Source organism: Carassius auratus, chromosome 18 (assembly GCF_003368295.1).
Source record: "Carassius auratus strain Wakin chromosome 18, ASM336829v1, whole genome shotgun sequence".
NCBI classification, from domain to species: domain Eukaryota; kingdom Metazoa; phylum Chordata; class Actinopteri; order Cypriniformes; family Cyprinidae; genus Carassius; species Carassius auratus.
The window spans coordinates 10,637,038-10,658,621 of NC_039260.1; the positions used below are offsets into that span (position 1 = coordinate 10,637,038).

General features: G+C 36.4%; 1 protein-coding gene across 3 annotated transcripts; it reads right to left on the minus strand.

Moving 5' to 3' along the window:
- Positions 1–69: 69 nt before the first annotated feature.
- LOC113118430 (N-terminal EF-hand calcium-binding protein 2-like) lies at positions 70–21,346 on the minus strand. 3 transcript variants are annotated; one of them, XM_026287586.1, is made up of 8 exons: positions 21,118–21,346; positions 20,641–20,765; positions 15,597–15,673; positions 11,000–11,056; positions 6,742–6,854; positions 4,589–4,666; positions 2,794–2,885; positions 70–1,580 (listed from the first exon to the last, which is right to left on the minus strand). In XM_026287586.1, the coding sequence occupies exons 2-8, from the start codon at positions 20,663–20,665 to the stop codon at positions 1,552–1,554; spliced, it is 471 nt and encodes a 156-aa protein (XP_026143371.1). In that variant the 5' UTR covers positions 20,666–20,765; positions 21,118–21,346; the 3' UTR covers positions 70–1,551. The 3 variants fall into 3 exon arrangements, with proteins under 3 accessions (XP_026143371.1, XP_026143372.1, XP_026143370.1); XM_026287585.1 differs by having other exon boundaries at positions 71–1,580; positions 15,597–15,676; positions 21,118–21,336; XM_026287587.1 differs by lacking the exon at positions 11,000–11,056 and having other exon boundaries at positions 15,597–15,676; positions 21,118–21,342.
- Between the last annotated feature and the right edge of the window lie 238 nt (positions 21,347–21,584).

The following is a 21,584-nucleotide window of genomic DNA, read 5'->3' on the forward strand; positions in this document are numbered from 1 at the left end:
CTTTGAATAATTGAATGTGACAAGGTAAATCATCTAAATCCATTTTGACAGCCAATGACTGAAAAAAAATAAATGCAATGACCGATCCTTTTTCAGAACTTTATTGAATAGCAGCACTACATAATCTAGAATTTTAACAAATTTCAGACGAATAGAATACTTTGCATCCCTGCAATAAATCTCTACACTCACTTTTAAGAGAGAAAGCCAGTATACGGAAACATACATGGGTATAAGAAGTAGTATTTCATCAAACAATGCCATTAAAAGTGACTGCTCATATAGTAAGGTTTATTCATTTCATACATAGATGTTTTGTTCCGTTCCTGGAGTTATATAAAAGAAAATAAGAAATGCACAAAATCCATTTAAAGTAGCATAGCTAAATTCTACGGCAAATCATTTACTGGACATTCATTTGTAACATGCACTCACTGTGAGGGATAAACAAACCAAAAAGAAGGCAGGATTGGTGGGAAAGCAAACGGAAAGGAATGCTTGAGTTTGGGCCGTGTTGGTTTTGAGTAGTTTACACATTGAGCCAACCACAAATACAACAGCCTTTGAGTTACTGATCAGCAAATGTGAGATGTGAATGTCTGACCTACTTTGAAAAATCTTTTTTGCTTGTGCTGAGAACTGACATGATTTGATGCCAAAATGGTCAATTGCAGAGAAGCAATAAAATGGATTGAATAATAATTGAATGTCACTCTCTAACGCTACGCACTCTTCCTAGATCCATATGTTATCTTTCAGAAATTATCAACATAAATTATTCAATATAATTCTGTTATAACTCAGGATATTCTCTCCTCTCTATCAGCAAATCTCATTTACATAAGCATTTCATCTATACTTCAGGTACATTGTGCTTTTGGACTAGATGTTTATTTGGTGTGTTGTAAATGTAGGCCCTTTGACTGGCAGAATACGTCATGCTCATGTCTCTTTACGTGACTCAGTGTGTTACACAAATGTGTCATGAAGATACGGTTCAAAGGACTTATAACACCAACCTATAGCTAGTATCAAATGACCATTACAGAAATGCTATTGTCCATGGACGGCTGTAGAAATACTTTGCTGCACAGTTTTTGTCTTCTCAGAAGTTGTACCACAGGGAACTGTTTGCAAAGCAGCGGATGCGTGTTTGAATGGGGATGAAATATTAATCAGCCTCATTTACTTAGAAGAGACTATTTATGTACCGTAAGTTGATATTTCAAATGTGAATCAACTAGGTGAGGTTCCCAAATGCTCTGGGGAGTTTTAATGTTGTTTCTGTATGTTGCAATGGAGGGTGAAGAGGGAAACGATACTGTGTCTGGCGTCTGATGCCAGCACTACATTTGGCTCAATATCAAATGGATACTGTGTAAACAAGTAATTACAAAAGAGGAGGGGATAATAGTGGGGAGAGCGCAGAGAGAAAGGGGGTAGTTAAGATAGCAGGGACGGTGACAGAGGGATAGAGAGGGAGGAAGAGGAGAAGAAGAGAAGGTTTTCAGCCATAAGGGGGAATGTTCCACCCGCGGACCGGCTCGCTTCTCAGTCCCTGTTCAAGCTGCACCAGGCGGCTAGAAAGAGATAGACAGAGCCAGTGTCATTATTAAAGAGAAACAAGAGTTTACAACAGATGTTTAATGCCTCAACTTTCTGTCTTTGTTTATACAAATATGTCAACTGACATTAGACACAACAACGTTCTGTTGTGGTTGTGCAAAACGACACCACAAGGCTGTTGATATCACTTCACATCACAAGAGTGATTAAGATGAAGTGTTTGCATTATGCAATGGAATATCAGAATGTGTGATGGAGAATCAAAGCAGGTCTTTTTACGGGAAAAAATAGGTCTATCAGACGTTTTCTTCGTATTGTAATAGGCAAGGCTGAACAGATGAAATCCATACAAATTCAAGTAATTATTAATATAGATTATTGCAACTGAGCTATTGAGATTTATTGCAATATTCATTACTTTTATTATTAAAATAAGATAATCTTCAATATGAGGTATTTTGAACAGTTGTAATGTTATACATTAAATAAAATTGTATAAATTAAATATATAATTATAAATAACATTAAACAAAAACATATATTCTGTTAAATTTTTTGGTACTATACAGCCCACTACTATGTTATACACACACACACACACACACACACACACACACACACACACACACACACACACATATATATATATATATATAATTTTTTTTTTGCCTCCATTTTTCATGAGCTGAACTCAAAAGATCTAAGACTTTTTAAATGTACACAAAAGGCCTATTTCTCTCAAATACTGTTCACAAATCTGTCTAAATCTGAGTTAGTGAGCACTTTTCCTTTGCCGAGATAATCCATCCACTTTACAGGTGTGGTATATCAAGTTGCAGATTTGACAGCATGAGTGTGCAGTGTGCCTTAGGCTGGTCACAATAAAAGGCCTCTCTAAAATGTGCATAAGAGAGAGATGGTGTTATAGGCCACTCCTATTTACAACTATGCAGGATAATTACATTGTATGTTTTGCACAAGCTGTCTCCTTACATATAGCTGAAATAAGCTTGAGAGAGTTTGAACTTCAAAAGGTATCAATGCAGAAAATGTCAGAGGAAAGGCATGCTGAAAATGAGAGTAATGCTGTAGGGCAGGTAGGAATATATAATGGCTGTGAAACGTAAGGACATCACCACGCAGACTAGACAAGACACAGAAAAGTAGCATCAAAGGCTGGTTTGGGACCAATGCCCAAGCCCTACGCCTGGTAGCAGTGGAACGCACCAGGCACAGCGACAGCGGACACAGCCTCGGGCTGGCACAGAGTATCCACTTTCACATGCTGGAAAGCCTTGCAAGCTGCAGTCTGAAGGTGCCTGAGAGAGAAGCAGAGAAGGTTAGAAAAGGAACGAAAAAAAAACAAACCCTCTAAGTTCTTCAGATGCACAGTCGCAGCAATAATATATTGTTAATGTATTGAAACTGTTATACCAACTGAATTGACTGTTCTACATTTGACTTCAGAATTTTCGCTCACCCACTGTCCCCCTGAAGCAAGGTGTCCCTCAGGGATCCGTTCTTGGGTCATTATTATTTATAATCTATATAATCCCTTCTTGGTCAGATCCTCCGCTGTCATGGTTTCAATTATCATTTTTACGCTGACGACATTCAATTATATACTACCTGTACATCAACTTTATCTTTCACAACTGACAAAATCTCTGCTTGTGTACATGAAATAAAAGATTGGCTTCATTCAAATTTTCTAAAACTTAACATGGACAAAACTGAGATTATTTTCACTGGACCTTCATCACTCACTAATAAAATTCCTACCAACTTCACCTGTGAGATCGCTGGCTCTCTTATCAAACCATCTAGTACTGTTAAAAATCTTGGTGTAATTTTTGATTCCTCTTTATCTTTCCACTCTCTCATTAATTCCATCACTAAATTAGCATTCTTTCATCTACGTCGTATCGCTCAGCTCTGTCCCTTTATCAGTAACTCAGATGCTGAAATGCTGTCATCCATGCATTTGTCACCTCATGTCTTGATTACTGAAATGCACTTCTCATTGGCCTACCAGCTAGCTCCATTTCCAAATTACAATATATTCAAAACTCTGCTGCTAGACTACTCACCCACACCAAGTGTTCTGCACATATTTCCCCAATTCTGCATGAACTTCACTTGCTTCCTGTGGCTTACCGTATTAAATTCAAAATTCTCCTTCTCACTTTTAAGTCTCTGCACGGCCTTGCTCCCCCCTACCTCTGTAACCTGCTTCTCCCCTTCACCCCTAATCGCTCTTTATGTTCCGCTGATTCCAGCTTTCTCGTTGGCCCTCGGCATCGCCTTGCTTCAATGGGGACCAGATCATTCAGTGTTGTTGCACCCAAAATGTGGAACTCTCCCCCCCAATCATTCCGTTCTGTTAACACTATCTCTGAATTCAAATCCATGCTCAAAACACACCTATTTTCTGAATGTTATAGTTCTTAGTTGGTTTTAAAAAAAATTTTTTTTCACTCACAATTGCCTACTGTTGTTCTGTCTGCTCTCTTTGTTAATTGCCTTTATTGTTGTTTGTTTATTGTAAAATGTCCTTGAGCTCTGGAAAGGCGCTATATAAATAAAACATATTATTATTATAATTGAACTATATATGAAACGCATTTTGTGCTTGAACAAAAATTAACCAAACTTCAAAGTGAAAGTTTGTTTTCGTGTTTTGTCTCAAGATAATTCAAGTGATAATAGCAATCAAGATGAGTACAATTTAGAGAAATAAACCCTGAGTCATGGTTGAACTATGGACGGAAGTGACAAAATCTCACCGGATGGACAGGAAGCATTAAATAAAATGGACATAAAAGAAGACCAGTAGCAAACTAATCAGCCTAAATTGTGGCAAAGTCCTGTGTACCAAAATCTCTTAAACTCTTGCCAGATGGCCAGATGGAAAAATTGAAACGGACAGTGAAGAAGACAATTAGTAAACAAGATTTGGCAAGACTAGCTGTAGCTGTATCCCTTCTAGCCACAACACAGGAGGAAAGGTGTTTTACTGTACCTCTTCCATTCCTCCTCTCCGTCCCAGAACTCATACACCACAAAGGAAAGGCCGTCAGGCAGCCGCACAGCTGTCACACTGGACAGAGACGAACAGAAGAACAAAAGTGAAAAAACAACCGTACACTGCTTTAAAATTTCCATGAAAAAAGATTTAGCAGGCTGACAGAAAATAGAAACAAATCTATTTAAAAATCATATAGAAAATGTAAACAGAACAATAATTATCCAATGTACTGTATGACCCTCCACTTGATGGCAGTACCTCCTCACAATTCCTGCTCTGCTTTTTTATTGCCTAAAGGGCTGCAGTTGTAGCAATGATTAGCATTAGCTCAATAAATCAACAGAAGTCTAAACATCAGCCAGTTCAGACAATCCCCACGCGCACCTCAAACTTTCATTAGAGGCAGCAAAACTGCAGCTAGTAGCGTTTTTAGTGCTTTCTGGATGGGGAAATGATTCAAGCTTTACTTAATCTTAGGTCGCCTACGTGTTAGAGAAGCTGCCAGGTCATGTCTCCAGCAGCTGTAGCTGCTTCAAGTCAATGTTAATTGTTTTTGCCATCCATTTTACATCTGTAATTTGATGCATATAAGATAGAAACAAGAAAAAATAAGAACAAATACAGGACAAGAACGATTTGGATGGTGAAAGGTGGGTGTTACATGCCAGAATGCAGACTAAATGTGAGCTATGTGACTTTAATTAACATTATCCTGTATGGCATTACCTTGGTCCGATGAATCTTTCACAGAACGTGTGTTAAGACAATAAATGTGTTCAGTTTTGGTTTGGCTTGGTGTTATTGAGTTGTAAGAGTTTATTTAAATGAAATGAGCGGTTGTAAAAAAAACTAAACAGAATTTCAGTCACTGTTCAACTGCCTTCAACTGGGTCCTCAAAAAAAGGAACCTTTAAATTTTTCACAAACAGAACATGAAGAGAGAGTAATAGAGAGGTGCAAAGTTGAAAGAAAGCAGGCAGATAAAAGGGAGGCTACAGAGATGACAGTTCAACATCAGTTGGGTCTTTGCAGAAGCTTGCAGATGTTCTCACTGATCAATTATTCACTAGTCTGATGTGAATCATGGCGGCAGTACAAAATGCTGCACACACAAAGCCCTCTCTCAGAGAAAAGACTCGGGGAGCTTCCTTGAGAAACATTACAAAGGACCTATTTTACTTACTGCTCTTACATTAATATTTTATCATGTGCGGCTGAAAAATGCTCTGTCGTGGCCTGACCAAAAAATTCAAAATGAAGTAACTACTGTTTAAAAGTTTGGGGTCAGTTTTTGTAACCTTTTTCAAATGTTTTTGAAAAAGGTTGTTCTCAGTTAAAATTTCTGTTAATCATTGTTGAAAACATTTGTGCTACTTAATGCTTTTTTGTAGAAACAGAAACCTTTTTCCCCTGAATTCTCAGGATTCAATGTGTAGGCCTAAGCATTTACTGGCATTTTTGATCAGTTTGTTGCATACTTGCTGAAAAATTGAAGTGTTCATTTGTTAAGAATAAAATAAAATAAATGTGGTAAACTATCTAGGTTTAACCAGGGAACACAACTGGATAACCTTCTGATTAAAAAAAAATAAAAAAATCAGGACACACATTGGGATCTTTTAGGGCTTTGTAAACACTGTAATAACTCTGCAGAAAAAACAGCAATTGTTTATCCAGTTTCATCATTAATTCATGAAGTAGAACAACACTCCCCTCTGCTCGCCTGCCATCTTTATCTACAGGAGGCTAAACGATACAGTGTCGTATTTCAACACATCAGGGATAAATACACAGTGTTGAGACATGGTTCATTCTCTAAGAAACGCATAGCTGTATAGTTTTTGCTACCCTGCAGCAGACACTTTGACATACATGAAATATTTTTTCTTTCTTTTGAATTCTGATTTATTTTTGATTGTAAAGCACTTTGGATCAACTACGCTTGTGTTAAACTTGTGCGCTGTAAATAAAATTTGCCTTGCCTAATATACACAGTCTAACATCACAAAAAACAAAACAATACATTTGTACCATCATACTGACATGCATGGTTGGATTTAATATGATGCATTGAGACATAAGGAGGGAATTCAAAAAAATACTCACTAGAAGGTCAAGCTTAAGACAAACACATGAACTCAACTCACTGGAAACAGTCTCTCTGAGCAGACACATTCTTCAGGTATTGTTTCAGGGCCTCGCAGAAGTCTCCCAGCTGCTTCTGGGAAACTTTCATCTCCTTGCGGATCAGGTAGAGAGACTGGAGAAAGGGAAAGAGATTGAAAGAGACGGAGACAAAGCAGCAGATTGGTTTCCAATAGTCTGGATATATAATGAAAACTGTGAGTCTGTGGGGATAATAATGGCAATGTCTTGTGGTTAAAATGCATGCAAAGTTTATGGACACTGAATATTATTAACATTTGTCTTGATGTTAGTATTCACTTAATATTCTCTTTAGGCTAAATAAATAACTCCAGACATATTTAGAGAATGAAATCACAGTGCAAGGGTTTAAAAATCATAAGTTATGAACACGTAGGTCTAACCCTGTTTAACAAAAGCAAGGAAAAATGCCTCATTAAATAAGAGCCATGGTCATACTGCAGCTGAAGGGTTATGCAAGATCTACATATGGTTATTCCTGTAGGAGAATGAGAAATAAATGTGATATATACCAGACTGTAAAATCAATGCAGCAACTCTTTTGGATTGTCGCCTAAGTAACTAATTAATTCCCAGTGTAATCTAAATGATGTAGAATTGTGGGAGTGTGGCTGGCCACCACATAAAGGACAGTACTGGCTTTAAAACTGGCCTTTGCAACAAACAGAAAAGAAAAGAAAACATCATAACATTTCCAGAAGGATCTAGAACTTAACGGAAATGACTTGTCTATTTCATATAATTGCACCTCTCGTGTAACATGTCACTCAGGCCTCCCACTTCTTTCAAAATTGGTGCTGTCATCTTGAACCAGTTTTTTCAAGTCTGAAAGAATTGATTAAATAACTGATATTACCCTGCAACAGACTAAGAAATTATAGGTTTAAATGTAATAATTGCTTGGAAGACTGCAGAGCACCCTGAGGAGCCCAACGCACTGATTAACATCTGGATTTATATGCTGAAATGAAAAATCATAAAATCAAGTAATATCCTTTGAAGTGTTTATGATACACCACAGTTCAAACTTTTGGGTATCAGAAGGAAAGAAAGAAATACTTTTATTTAACAAGTGAATACAGTGAATTCATCAAAAGTGACTGTAAAAACATTTGTTACAGAAGATTTCAATTTAAAATAAATGCTATTCTTTTGAACTTTATATTCATCAAGAAAATCCTGAAAAATGATGACGGTTTATGCAGAAATAACTTCTGATACATAAACATTGATAATAATAATACATTTTGTTTGAGCACCAAATCAGCATGTTAAAACAGTAAAATAAGGAAAGTTTAGTTTTAAATTGTAATTATATCTCACAATATTACCGTTTTTATAATTTATAATTTTAAAAATAAATGCAGCCTTGGTGAGCTTCCCCAAACTTTTGAACAGTTGTGTATATTATCCTATAAGCAGGGCCACTGCACTTGGTGAACTCGGCAGAATTATTTAGATTTCCCCTAAAGAAAAAGTCTTTAGATTCTGTCTGGGTTTGCCTATAACTTTCATATGCCATATTACAACCAAACAACCTCACCGCAACACAAATCATAATTTACAGCCATTAAATAGTGAAGAAAGGGTATGTTTTGGGGTGTATTTTTTATGTAGTCTATGCTACAACTAAGGCGTCACATCTTTAATAGAGCATTTGCTCTTCCCCAGCAGGTGAGAAAGATAAAACCCAAGCGAAAACCATTAGCCCCTTTGATTTGACACCCGTCCTGTTCCCCAAAGGGGAGGGCAATAAAAGAGCAGAAGCCTCGTAATAAACCCTAAACTTAATCAAGAGCACTATGCCACCCAACAGTAGCCAGAATGCAATTAGAAACACTACATTACCCAACCTACACAAAACTCAATAAGTATCATTGTGTTTTCCCATTCTCCTCCACTGGAGGCCTGATCTGATGGGTACGTACGAATAATTAGAGGAATGCACAAGGATTCTGAATCCAATTTTCTTTGCATTTCGACATGTGGCTGATCCGAACAAGCTGCAATGCGACTGATTGCACTAATGTCTTTCATTAGTCTTCAGTGTTTGTTTGAACAGCAAGGGTGCTTCACAGACTCAGCGCTGTGGAATAAAGTGATAAAACAAAGCTCTGTAGATGAAGCAAATGTAACCCATAGTGTAACTGTTAAGAGGCTTTGGGCTCAGTGGGATATTGTAATATTAGAATCCTTAAATCTCTCGCTCTGATTGGAGCCGGTTATCATTTCCTTTAGCAATATTTCTTGGTTGTACTGCAATGTCTCTCATTTGGGCTTATGTGGAATTAGCCATCCCTGATGTGGTGAATGTGCTTCGTGTATGATGTGTATGTATGTGTGTGTTTCAGTTTCTCTTTAGCTCAGAAGGGAACCTAAACTAATGAACCCTAAAGACCCCCATGTGGAGTTGAACTGCTCAACTTCTGCATTATGCATCAGACACACACACAGAAACACTAAGAGAGGAGGGAGTATTTTATCTGCACAATTTCCTACAATGCAAGTGAAGAGAGTGTCTCCGGTACAATACAAGTCCATAAAAAATAAAATTCTTTGAGAAATTTCACCGTTACCGTGGAAACTGGGGAATACCATCCCATTTATTTCTGATTGGCATCTTTCTATCCCTATTTTCCTTTTTACTGGCAACACTGACTAAATCGTGTTTTAATTTCTCCCCTTTTGAACTCTGAAAATGAGCTGCTTTGTTAAAGTCTGAGAGGCATAAATCAGAGCCGCTCGCTCTCCCCCTCTGCGTCCAACCCATGATAATTTCTTCTAAATGAGCAAAGATGGCTTTCAGATATGTAGTTGTATAACTCCTTCAGACAGCTTTCCCTTTCTCTTACTGTCTATCTTTAGTGGTTTTATCAGTAGACAGCTGATTTATATTCCTCCTGGCCAATCAAGACAAGCACTGCAGGTGGTGTAAGAGTCAGTGCACACAGCGTGTAAAGAATAAAGTGCTGAGCTAACAGATGCATTGAGCTGTTGGACTGATCAGTCATTAGTCCACGCTCTATAAAACTGTCTTGAAGAGAAGATAAAATCTCTCCCTTCTTGCAGCATCTCCACTGTGTTATAGATTTCAAAAAGCCACGGTTTTCTTATATTTGGAGGCGGCAACACATTGCAGATGTGATGCCTGAACATTTTGTTTATATATGTGTGAAATGTACAACCTGTGTGAAGATGATTATTATTAAATATTTACAGGAGGAAAACCAAAAACCCAAGTAGCGATAATCATATGCTAATAAATGCATTCATACATATTCAAATATATGAAGAAATACACTACTGCTGTAATACAGATCTACAACGCTACCTGTACCTGCTCCCTTTTCTTTTAAATGCTCAGCATTACTGTTCATACCAAAATGTTTCTTGTTATCAAAATTAGGTTCATTTCTTTAAAATGTTCTCTTGTCATCTAAATGTCAAAATGCATGCAATTTACTACACGCAAATGGAGCAAATATCTTCCGGGTCCCAAAATAAAGCTTGTGTTAACCAACAAACACAGAGGCACACGCTGAAGCTGTCAGGTGGAACCTGCTCAATCCCCATTTTGTCCTGAAATTGACAAGGATTAATGGATAAAAAGGAATGATTCAATTCCCCCTGATCCCTCCGATGTCAATAAGATGGGAGTCAATTTGAACTAAGATCTCTGTTACACACTGAACTCAGTTGCATTTTTCTATTTTTAAGCAGGGCAATCATTTCTTTATTAGATCAAAAACTTTTAAATCACAAAGTTCTACAAGAGATGAAATCCCAGCTCTCCCACAGTTTAACTGAACAAAATAGTTTGATATTTCTGTGCATGCGCTGCCGTGTGTATCACTGATCCACAGAGTTGGACTGATTTGTGGCCAGGTGAGGAGTAGTGTGATACTGCCGCTAATCTTTTTGAAGCACAAATGATTCCCAGAGCATGCTGCCATGAAACGCAAAGCTGGTGCTTTTATATTGAGAAAGAAATGTGGTTGAATCCTGAGGAACAGGTATCAGATTTGCTGCAGGTGTGTAGAACAGCATGAAGAGGTCTGAAGAGACCCGCAAGGAGTCAAGCTTGATTTGCCATGGGTTTATTCACTGCTTTTTAGCATTAGCGCTACTTTTGTGTTTTAACATAGAGGGAAAAGGTGAAATTGGTCATGCATTTTCTTTGAGGATTTTATGCATTTTTCATCATGCTCTTTGGTATACAAGACGTGCTTTAGTACTTACTGCGCTAGTTGTGCCATCAGTGTCTGTTAGTCGTTGATGTAGGTCAAACCATACTGTCTGCAACAAAAACCAGAACAGAAAAGCCACTAGTGAATTCACTGTCCCCCTCAGCTGCCCTTCACTGCTGCTGTCTGTTCGTGAACAATCAATCAGGTGAGCTCATGAGAGATGAATCACTTAAACACATCTCCCTGACTTTACAATAAGAAACAATTTTACTAAAAAGTTTATGTAGTTTATGTATGAATATTTTTCAAATGTTTTCATAAATATCTGACAAAAAGTAACAACACAGGCATTCTGTCATTAATTACTTACCCTCATGTTGTTCCAAACTAATAAGACCATCTTCATCTTTGAAACACAGATTAAGATATTTTTGATGAAATCCGAGAGCTTTCTGTCATCTAAATCATTTCGGGTTTAATAAAAAAAAAAATACCTTAATTTGTGTTCCAAAGATGAACGAAGGTCTCACAGGATTGGAACAACATAATGTTGAGTAATTCATGACAGAATTGTCAATTTAGGTGAACTAATCCTTTAAGGACATACTAGTTTATTCTTGACTTTCGATTCTTTTCAAACTACCGTATTTTCCGGACTATAAGTCACACTTTTTTTCATAGTTTGGCTGTTCCTGCGACTTATAGTCAGGTGCGACTTATTTATCAAAATTAATTTGACATGAACTGAGAGAAATGAACCAAGAGAAATTAACCAATAGAAAACATTACCGTGTACAGCCGCCAGAGGGCGCTCTATGCTGCTCAGTGCTCCTGTAGCCTACACTGAAAACATAGATCGCCCTCTCGTGGCTGTAGATGGTAATGTTTTCTATCGGTGCTTGGTTCTAAATAAATGCGACTTATAGTCCAGAGTGACTTATATATGTTTTTTTTTCCTCATCATGACATATTTTTGGACTGAGGCGACTTATAGTCTGAAAAATACGGTAGAAATGTTGCTCTTTGCAGGCATGTTTACTAGTATGAAGAATCTGAGCAGTGAAAGAAAGCCTGCAAGTATTATTTCCCTTCTTCCATGTAGAGGCTAGAAGCACTGTCACTCGGATGTAATGATGTATGCACATAATAAAAAATGCTCAAAACAAGAACTGTATATATTTCAAATATTCTCACTATATACCAAAAATAGGGACTTTATGAATTCATGAGGAACTTACAGCAGCCCTGACTCTGAAAAGTTAACACCATCAAAATGTATGAATCATTATGTGCTTCATAAAAAGGATGTGCTGGTATCTTCTGTCAGTCCATTCATAAGTGAACAGGGTTAGTGTGGAATATTATTTCCCATCAGGGAATGACAGAGAACATAATGGCCGGTAATGATGCCACAAATTCGTGCAGCTGTCTCTCTCACTGAGAAAAGTGATGGCGTGTTATCCATCAAAAATAATAGCAAGAATGACAACCGCAGCACTGTTGAGTATGAATACTGCAGGAAGGGCTTGAGTGTTAGTCTCCACAGTGATCGGAGGCTATCAGGGTGCCACAACTGGATGGAAAAGGAAATTATGCGTTTCCTACACATTATGCAGACAACAAGAGCGTTCTGATGACTGGATCCAGCTGTAAGTCAAAGCGGGTCACCAAAATCAGGCTGTCCTGTCTGCTAAAGCCATAGTGAGAATGGGGGACAGGACAAGACAGATGTACAGTGCTATGTTTGACATTTCAGTTAAACTCAAGGCTCTGAAGATGGATGTTTAGAGGAGCATGTGTTAAAGGTCTGGTTGTACTGATCAACAATGGCAGATCTCACAGGGACTGTGCAGAAGAACTAAGGGTTCGACAAGACAACTGGAAAAAAATTTCACTGATTTGAGAACTTTGAAGGCAAGCCAAACTATAATGATTGCAATTGCAAAAGGTTGCATTGATTGCTGGGGTGGTTAGAAAAGAATAACATTTCAAAATATTGCGTTGTTTTACCTTATGATACTATGATATTATCATGCCTAAAAAATGATAACAACAAAACAATATATATATATATATATATATATATATATATATATATATATATATATATATATATATATATATATAGACACACACACACACACACACACATAAACACACATATTTTTGTAGTACTATTAGGTCAAAGTAGGTGTAGCATTGGATAAACTACAATCAATTATTTCTATTCAAACAATATAAAAAATCAGAATGAGCTAATAATACTACTGTGTAAAGCATCGTAGTCCATCAGATGAAAGACAGTAAAATATATAGATATTTTATAAGTATCTATATAAAATATAGATTTTTTAAAAGAAGTCTTTTATGCTCACCAAGGCTGTATTTAATTGACTAAAAATACAGTAAGAAAAACTGTAATAATGTGATATATTATTACAATTTAAAATAAGAGTTTTCTATTTACATTTTTTCAATTTTATTTATTCCTGTGATGCAACGCTGAATTTTCAGCAGTCATTACTCAAGTCTTTACTGCTATTGTCATGACCCTTCAGAAATCATTCTAATATGCTGATTTGATGCTCAAGAAACATTTCTTATTATTATCAATGTTGACAACAGTTTTGCTGCTTAATAATTTTGTGTAAACTGTGATTACAGTTTTTAAAATGTATTTGATGAACAGAATGTTATTAAGATAACTTTTTTTCTACTGTCATCTCAGCTCAATTTATAGCCTCCCTGTTGAATAAACATTTTCATTTCTTAAAAAAAAATAAAAAAATAAAATAATTCTGACCCCTATCTTTTGAACAGAAGTGCATATCAGGATATAATAGTTAATTAAATAAATTAATTCATTAAAATGACACTCTTCATGATATTTCTCTTCCTGCTTTATAAAATTGATTGTATATGCTCACATCCTTGTTAATTTGTCTGGATCCAGAATCTAAATATCATCCAGTACCACAGGAGTTTCTGCTGCTCAACCCCAGATATCCTCCAATTCACCAGGATGTGTCAGAACCTACCTTCCACTGAGAGAGGAATAAACCAGCCATGTTGGTTTGGCTAATTTTAGCTCCAGAAATAAGAACCTGTCTGCCAAAACCTCCAGTATTAACTGGGCACTATATTAGTCCACTGTGCTCTATGTCTATCAGACACATAATAAAATGATTAAGCGGAGTAGAGAGAGATGGTGAAATAATGGTTAACCAAGAAAAAGTTACATGGATGTTGAGTGAAAATAATATAATGGTAAAAACAGTCATCTACTAGAGCAGTACTGTGGTTGACAGGTCTGTTTAATTGCTTTCTTTGTTTCACTGTATCATACCCTTCTTCACTGCTCTCCCAAGCAATGAAAGTAATAACTATAGGAGGAAAAGATTACAGGCTTTGCTAAATGCAATCTAAATCTCCTCTCAGGGCTTTACATATGAATGTGTGTAATTATCAGAGTGTGCATGTGTGTGCACAAGTGGATGTACTGTAAGTGCAGTAGTAACAGAAATTACAGAGCTGTATTTTAGGTACAGGAGGTACAGAAAAGCTGCACAACAAAGTCTTAAGGCCATGACACACAAAGCTGACGGCCAGCGAACATTGGCCATTATATATATATTACAATTTCTCTTTATAAATGATGAACATAGACTCATTTCCTCTAACGCAGCCATGAAATGTAGGTGTCTATGTTCGTCATGGTGTGTTCAAGTGCAACTTTAGCCCAGACGCACACAGCATGAGGCGACACCACAGTCAGCTTTTGTCAATGCTAGTTCTTTGTTGTCATTTTGGTGTGTCACAGCCTTTACTTGCTAATCATCCATTGGACTTATAAAACGAGGAAATAAAAGTTCCCTCTCTGGGTTTGTGTTTTTAGACCAACAAAATTCCACGTCCCGTCAAGTCCCATTTGATATTTACAGGTTACCCTTACACTGCCATTCAAAAGTTTGGGGTTGGTTTTTTTTATGTTTCTAAAAGAAGTCTCTTATACTCAACAAGGCTGCATTTATTTAATACAATATTTTGGACCCTCAGATTCCTGATTTTCACATTTTTATCTCAGCCAAATATTGTCCTATCCTACAAACCATACATAAATGGAAAGCTTATTTATTCAAATTTCAGATGAAAAAACAGACCCTAATGACTTGTTTTTTTGTCCAGGGTCACATATGAGATGGCCATCATACATCCAATAATATTTGCTTATAATGACATACTATTTGATCAAATCAAGTTGCATCAAAGTCTTATCATCTTTATGCATTTAAAAAAAATAACTACAACAATGCAGTAACAAGCAAGGCCAATTTACAGACCAGTATAACAGCCCTCACAGTCAACACCTACCACCCTTTGAAACATATACTATTTTTTGTTACTTATGTGATATTTCATTTTTATTTCAAACGAATACAAAAAGCCTTTTAAATCTATGCATTATTATGTTATCATTTGCCATAAAACCAAAAACTAAGCTATATCTTTCCATTTATGTTTTTATTGTCAATGTCTTAATACACTGGATTGCATCTGCACAGGTCAGTGGATTTAGACCTCTTGCTATTATTAGACGCTTTCCAGCAGGAAGCACTTGACCTCTCAGTATTATAAGACGAACCTCTTACCTTATTCTCCAAACGTCCAATCAGCTCAGCCAGTCGGTTGATCTGTGCCTCAAGTCCTTCTTTTCTCACTTCCACAGCTCCTGACAGAGACAGAGATGCACAATGCATCATTTGCAGATAGTTTCAGCAATGTTTTACTCTTCCAGGCACCTGAAACCTCATCTCAGAGTGGCTGTCATAGCAATGCGACAGAGCGAATCAAACGTTCAGACATTATTACTGAGCTCAAGTTATTACAAAGATTATAATGGACGTTTACACTTCTTTGCAGACTGTTTTGAGTTTTTACACATCGAAAGGTGTTTGTTAAGGAAGATGTCACATATAAAAAAAAGGTACTGAAAGTCACTATCATGTTTTTCTTGAATTGTGCCGTAGTATTACCATCTGATGCCATGGTACAGCCACTGGGAATGTTAAGTACAGTATTGTTTTTCACAGAAAAACAAAAATGGAGAGTGATTAACATGATTTCCACCCTTCCTTTCTTTCTTTTATGCAATGACAGATCTATTAATAAGGGAAAAGGTTTTCCTGCCTTTGAAATCAGCCCCACTTGAGGTGCCAAACCAATTAGACTCTAGCACCTCCCTTGTGTTGATGAGACCAGCATAACGGGGAGAGGAGACACTTTGGAACACATTAATTGTTACCATAGCAATAGTGGGACCAAGTGAACAGGGTCTGAAACCTTTTAAAGGCATAGCAAAATGGTCACTAAATCAGTATATCAACACTGAACTGAGACCAGCTTGAGGTTTTCTAAAAATGAGTAATATTAGGGCATACTGTAGCACAGCTTTCTGTGAAAAATACATCAAATAAAACATGTACATAAAATCAGCAAAGAGAATGCTAAATTTGCAATGTTGTAAGGCCAGAACCATACAGAACCATACAGGATTACAATGTTCAAATGACATGTCTCTATTATTCTTCATATGAGCAGCAGTAGAGCAACAGACATTTCTTCACTCATACAGTAGAAGTCTGGAATGAATGAAGATAATCTGGGAGTCTTGCCACATGGTCTTCTGGTTTATGAGACTGTCATGTTAATTTGCTTGGGCACTTTAGCCACGACATACTGACTTGGAAAGAACATTTCAGACTCCAGTCAGGACCAAGCTGGGCCGAACCCAAACCTTTCCCTGACCACCTGCTCCTTCCAGATTTAGTCCTGTCAAATGAATGACATGCCAATATGGTATCTATGGAAAAACTGGAAAAAGTCTTGCTTAGTTGGAAACATTATGAAACAATGACTCTCTGAAGAAAAATCTCAGCAAGCTAAGCAAAAAAGGCAAACTTAAGGTGATACACTACAGGCACGACAGTTTTTTTTATTCACTGGTCAATGGTGAGATCTGGTGCTGTTTCAAACAAGTGGAAAGAAAATATTCAAAATACACGTTTAAGTGTTGTTTTTATCACACTTTATCTATTTCAATTACAATAAATATATTTGAAGGAGTCAGAAATCTCCACTTACACATTTCTATCAATGTTCTAAATATGAACTAAATAAAACTTTTTTTTTCTAGCAGTTGACATTGGCAATTTTTCCAGCTAAATCCAGTGTTCAGATTTCTGTTCTGAAAATGTATGCAAATTGATGCATATTTATTTAGCTAATGTGTCATTTGCATATTTAAATAAAGAACATTTGATTGATTGTTTGCAATCCTTATTGTAATCGATCAGCAGGGGTAGTATGGCAATATCTATTAGTTAATTTTTTATCCTATTGACAATATTCCTAGATTTTCCAAAATAACATTGTTTCTGTTTTATCCTACAAACTGTCTTACATGATATCATCAGTTAAGTGATAATTATTGGTATGTTTTCATTATTAATAATTATTTTATCTACTGATAATGTTATGGTCGCTAACGAATAAAAGACAAGATAATTACATTTTATTAAACTATTTTGTCTAAATTAATTAAAAATTATACATAAAAAAGAAAATTAACCATTCTAAATGCTACAAGTGAATTCAGGCACTACAGCATTACAAATGTAATCTAAATTAGGGGAAATGTAAATATCCAATATTGGTAATCTAGTATTAGAAAGCATCACCACAAATAATCATGGAATTGTAGGAATAAAACCTGTGTTTGTGCAACATATGAGCAGAAATAAGGTGAAGAGCAGACTAAGAGAAGGAAAGCAATTTGAGAAAAGCCTGTGATTGACTGATGGGAGAAAAAGTGCCATGCGCAAAGCAAGTCTCACAGAAGTATTGATCAATATTCTCATCCTCATGCTCATAAACTACAGCTTGGACAGAACGCTCCAATCACGCCTCTCCCTGCCGGAGCTGACAGCGAGAATGGCGCTTTTATTGTGAGCCGAGTCAGCTTTATCAGTGTCAAGGGGAAATTTAAAACTAGTGCCAGTGTTTGAACGTCACCCATAAAACAGACCTCTTTGATTCAGCACTTGAACAATATTGGCATATTGGACAGGCCGACTTTACAATAAAAGTGAATGAGAGGAAAACTGAGATCTATATTAATTACCATCAATAAGGAGTTTGCACGTCAATATAAGCTTTCCTTTACAGTTTTTTGTCAAATGGCATTTAACACACCTACTGAAATGCAGACACACTAAGATCAGACTCCAAATAAGCTCTGGATCGGTTCGAATGATAAATCCACAGCAACAGAAATGTCTGTATTGCTTGGCTGATTTGGAGAAATTGACTGCATGACTATTCTATTAGCATTGAGAGGAAGAGGAAACTGAGATGGGCATTTCAAGAAGAATCGTATATTGCCTTTCTCTGTGACACAGAAAAAAGAAAAACACTAGAATTAATTTGCTATCATATCTCCAGGCGTGCTCTGACTCCTTTTTCAAACTAAAACTTGGGAATGCTTTGAGGAAGACCTTTTTCCCACCCTCTCCTCATTAAAAACTCACACATTTCTTCAGTTGCATCATGCATACTAGACTGTCCAGAGCGTGTGGTATGTGCTGACTTAGCACATGAATGGCGTTGTGTTGTTTTAGTGTCTCTTCAGAGCGGTTTCATAACCAACTCACTGGAGCTTATGCCCAAATCTCATCAGTAATGGAAATGTGGAGTTTGTTGATACAGAAAGCCCATGGGAAAGCCTGTGAAACCACATCTTTGACAGACTTTAACTTTGCCTTTGGCTATTAGATGGCACACAGAATTGTAAATGCGGATGTTTTGTGTCATGATACAGTTGACCAGCAATTGTGCACCACAAAAGAGATCCTTACCAAATTGATTTATTTAAGGTTTGGAAAAACAAACCCCATGATGAATAGAAGCAATAAAGCAATGCACCAAATAGACCATTAAATAAGTCCTCAAGTAAACCTGCTCTAAAACACTGCAGGAAAATTGTATTGAAAGTGTGGCGCCTCTAATCTATGTGCCAATTGTTCTAATGGAGGTAATATTACTAAAGTCAGTCTTTTCCTCTCACAGACCCTGACTGAGGAACAGCCATCCACACTTGTAGTCTCAGTGGAGATTTCCACCATGTCTCCATTCATTTGAGAATCACTAATTGATACTCTGGCAGTATTTTTAGGCATTGTAAGGTATTGTAGGTAAGTTACAAAATGTACCCTACTAGCAAATACTACAAATACATTTAAATATTTATTTACTTAATAAAAATACCCTGCAAATGGACTTTTGGTATACTAAACTGGTATAGTTAAAGTCTGCAAAATTTGACTAATTTTGTCCTTGGTGCACTTTTATTGTGCAGAAGACCAGATATACGGTACCTAAGGATATTTGATTGCACTAAAGTGGAACTATTGCAAGTAAAGACAAATATTAATCAAAGATCATACAATCCTCATCATTAGTGACGAACACATTTTAGGCTAAATATTAAGAAATGTGTATTGTGCACAAGTACTGTATTACTCCCAGTAAAGTTTAATTATAATTTTCATATCAGTAAGTCTCGAGCATTATGTCAGTAAATATGTCAATAGATTTGAACTATACTTAGTATGAAATAAATGTATTTTAAATTTTACTAGGGTAAGCAGTTTAATTTTGCTGTCTCTTAAGATACTTTTTTTTTTAGCCAAATTCACATGATATAGCAAAGAAAAGAAGGCAATCCCAGAATGTGACATGCTCGTTCCAAAAACAGTACAACAAAGATGGTGGACATGATGAAAGATATTATCAAATAAATAAATAATAACAATATTTAATTTGAAAAAGTATTGATGGACATACTTTGTGTAACATGTGAACAGGATAATATATATACAAATATTATTTTGCCCAATATTTAGGTGCGCTACTGTTTAAAAGTTTGGGTTCAGTATCATGCTTTGTTTTTTTAAAAGAAATTAGCACTTTTATTCAGCAAGAAGGATCAAAAGTGACAGTAAAGAGAAGTTACTAAAGATTTCTATTCCAAATAAATGCTGTTCGTTTGAACATTGAAAACAAATTAGGGGTTTCTTGGAAAATATCTCTCAGGCGTATGAGGTAACCAACCGTTTCATCACAACCTTGTTCAAAAAGTCTCATCATCAGCTGGTTCTGTTCCCATACACAAATGTGTGCTGAATTTATGCTGATGCTTGGAGACATAAGTGTATTCAGTATGTAAAAGTCAGCCATTAGATTGTGATGTGTTGTTGATTAGAAACCGGTGCTGGATTTCTAACGTAAATGTAAGAAAAACCTTTATATTGTTATATTAAGGTTATATAAGGTTATATTTCAAAGTGAACACTTACTAGACTGAAGCAACTTAGATTTACTTAATTTTCAATACATATTTTTGAGAAAAGTAATGTTAAAATATGATACATCTGGCTTTTGAGGAACAGTATTGATTAAGACAGTTATTAAATAAAGAAACACTCCAAATAAAGTTGAATTATAATTTTATATCAGCAAATCTTAAGTGATATGTCACTAAACATGTTAATGGATTTGAAGTATACTTAGTTTTAAATAAATGTATTTTAAATAAATTATGACAGTTTTTTTTTAATACTAGTGTGATCCTCTCACCTGCACCTGTGTTGATGTTCCTCATGCTGTCCTTTGAACTGACTCTGTTGTTGGGAGGATAATCTGGCACCGGGACCTCATAGCGCCTATCTGGGACGCGTGGGCTGGTCTTACTGGGGTAGGATCTAGGTCATAACAGGGAGAACAAGGACAAGGAATACAGATGATTAAAATGTTTAACTCAAATCAACTAAACAGTATTTAATTTCATTATAAATAGTCTTTTTTTATGTAACTTAAACAAATCATTTTTAAATGTATGATGGCAGCAACATTTTCATCCATTTTTAATCCCATAACCAGGTGAGATCCCAAACCTGCTATCTTATTATTATTGTCCACAAGCCATTTGAATCCTGCAATTACCGTAATGTAATCATAAAGCATTTGCTAAATTGAAAATCTACTTAACTTATAAATACATTCACATCCTAATGGACATATATGTTGATGAATGGGACAAGCTCTATTACTCACCCCACTGATGAATGCTGCTCATCAATGGCATCCACAGCACTCTCTACAGAGTTTAGCAGAGACTGGATCTGATTGGCTGATTCCTTCAACAGGAAGCGGGTCACAAACTGCTCAACATTAGTTCCACGTTCATATACCTGTAGTGAGCGAGAAAAGAAGAGGAGATTGAAGGAGATAAGGCAGATAAGAGCACATCAGCACTTTTCTGAGGATCTTAAGCATGTATATTTGATGAAGTTCTGTTTGAGAAACTCAAGTGAACTTTGCCCCAGCTTTAAGTACAACATCCAGAGGTGCAAATCTCCTGAGGGAGCCGGGGGATGAACATGTCTGGAATGAGCTCAATGAAACAAGAAAAACAAGATGCAGTTCGTGTAGCCAAAAGCTCAAGGCGAGTTAAGTTCTGAAAGCTGGTAATGGTATTGGACATTAGAGGAGCCAACTCCCATTGATCTGGTGACATTTTG

Coding starts and splice junctions, on each gene's coding strand:
- LOC113118430 (XM_026287585.1), bottom strand. CDS start 20,665: ATGAGGAACATCAACACAGGTGCAG. Junction 11,057..15,596: donor TTGGACGTTTGGAGAATAAG/GTAAGAGGTTCG, acceptor TTTTTGTTGCAG/ACAGTATGGTTTGACCTACA. Junction 1,581..2,793: donor GTCCGCTGTCGCTGTGCCTG/GTGCGTTCCACT, acceptor ATCTCTTTCTAG/CCGCCTGGTGCAGCTTGAAC.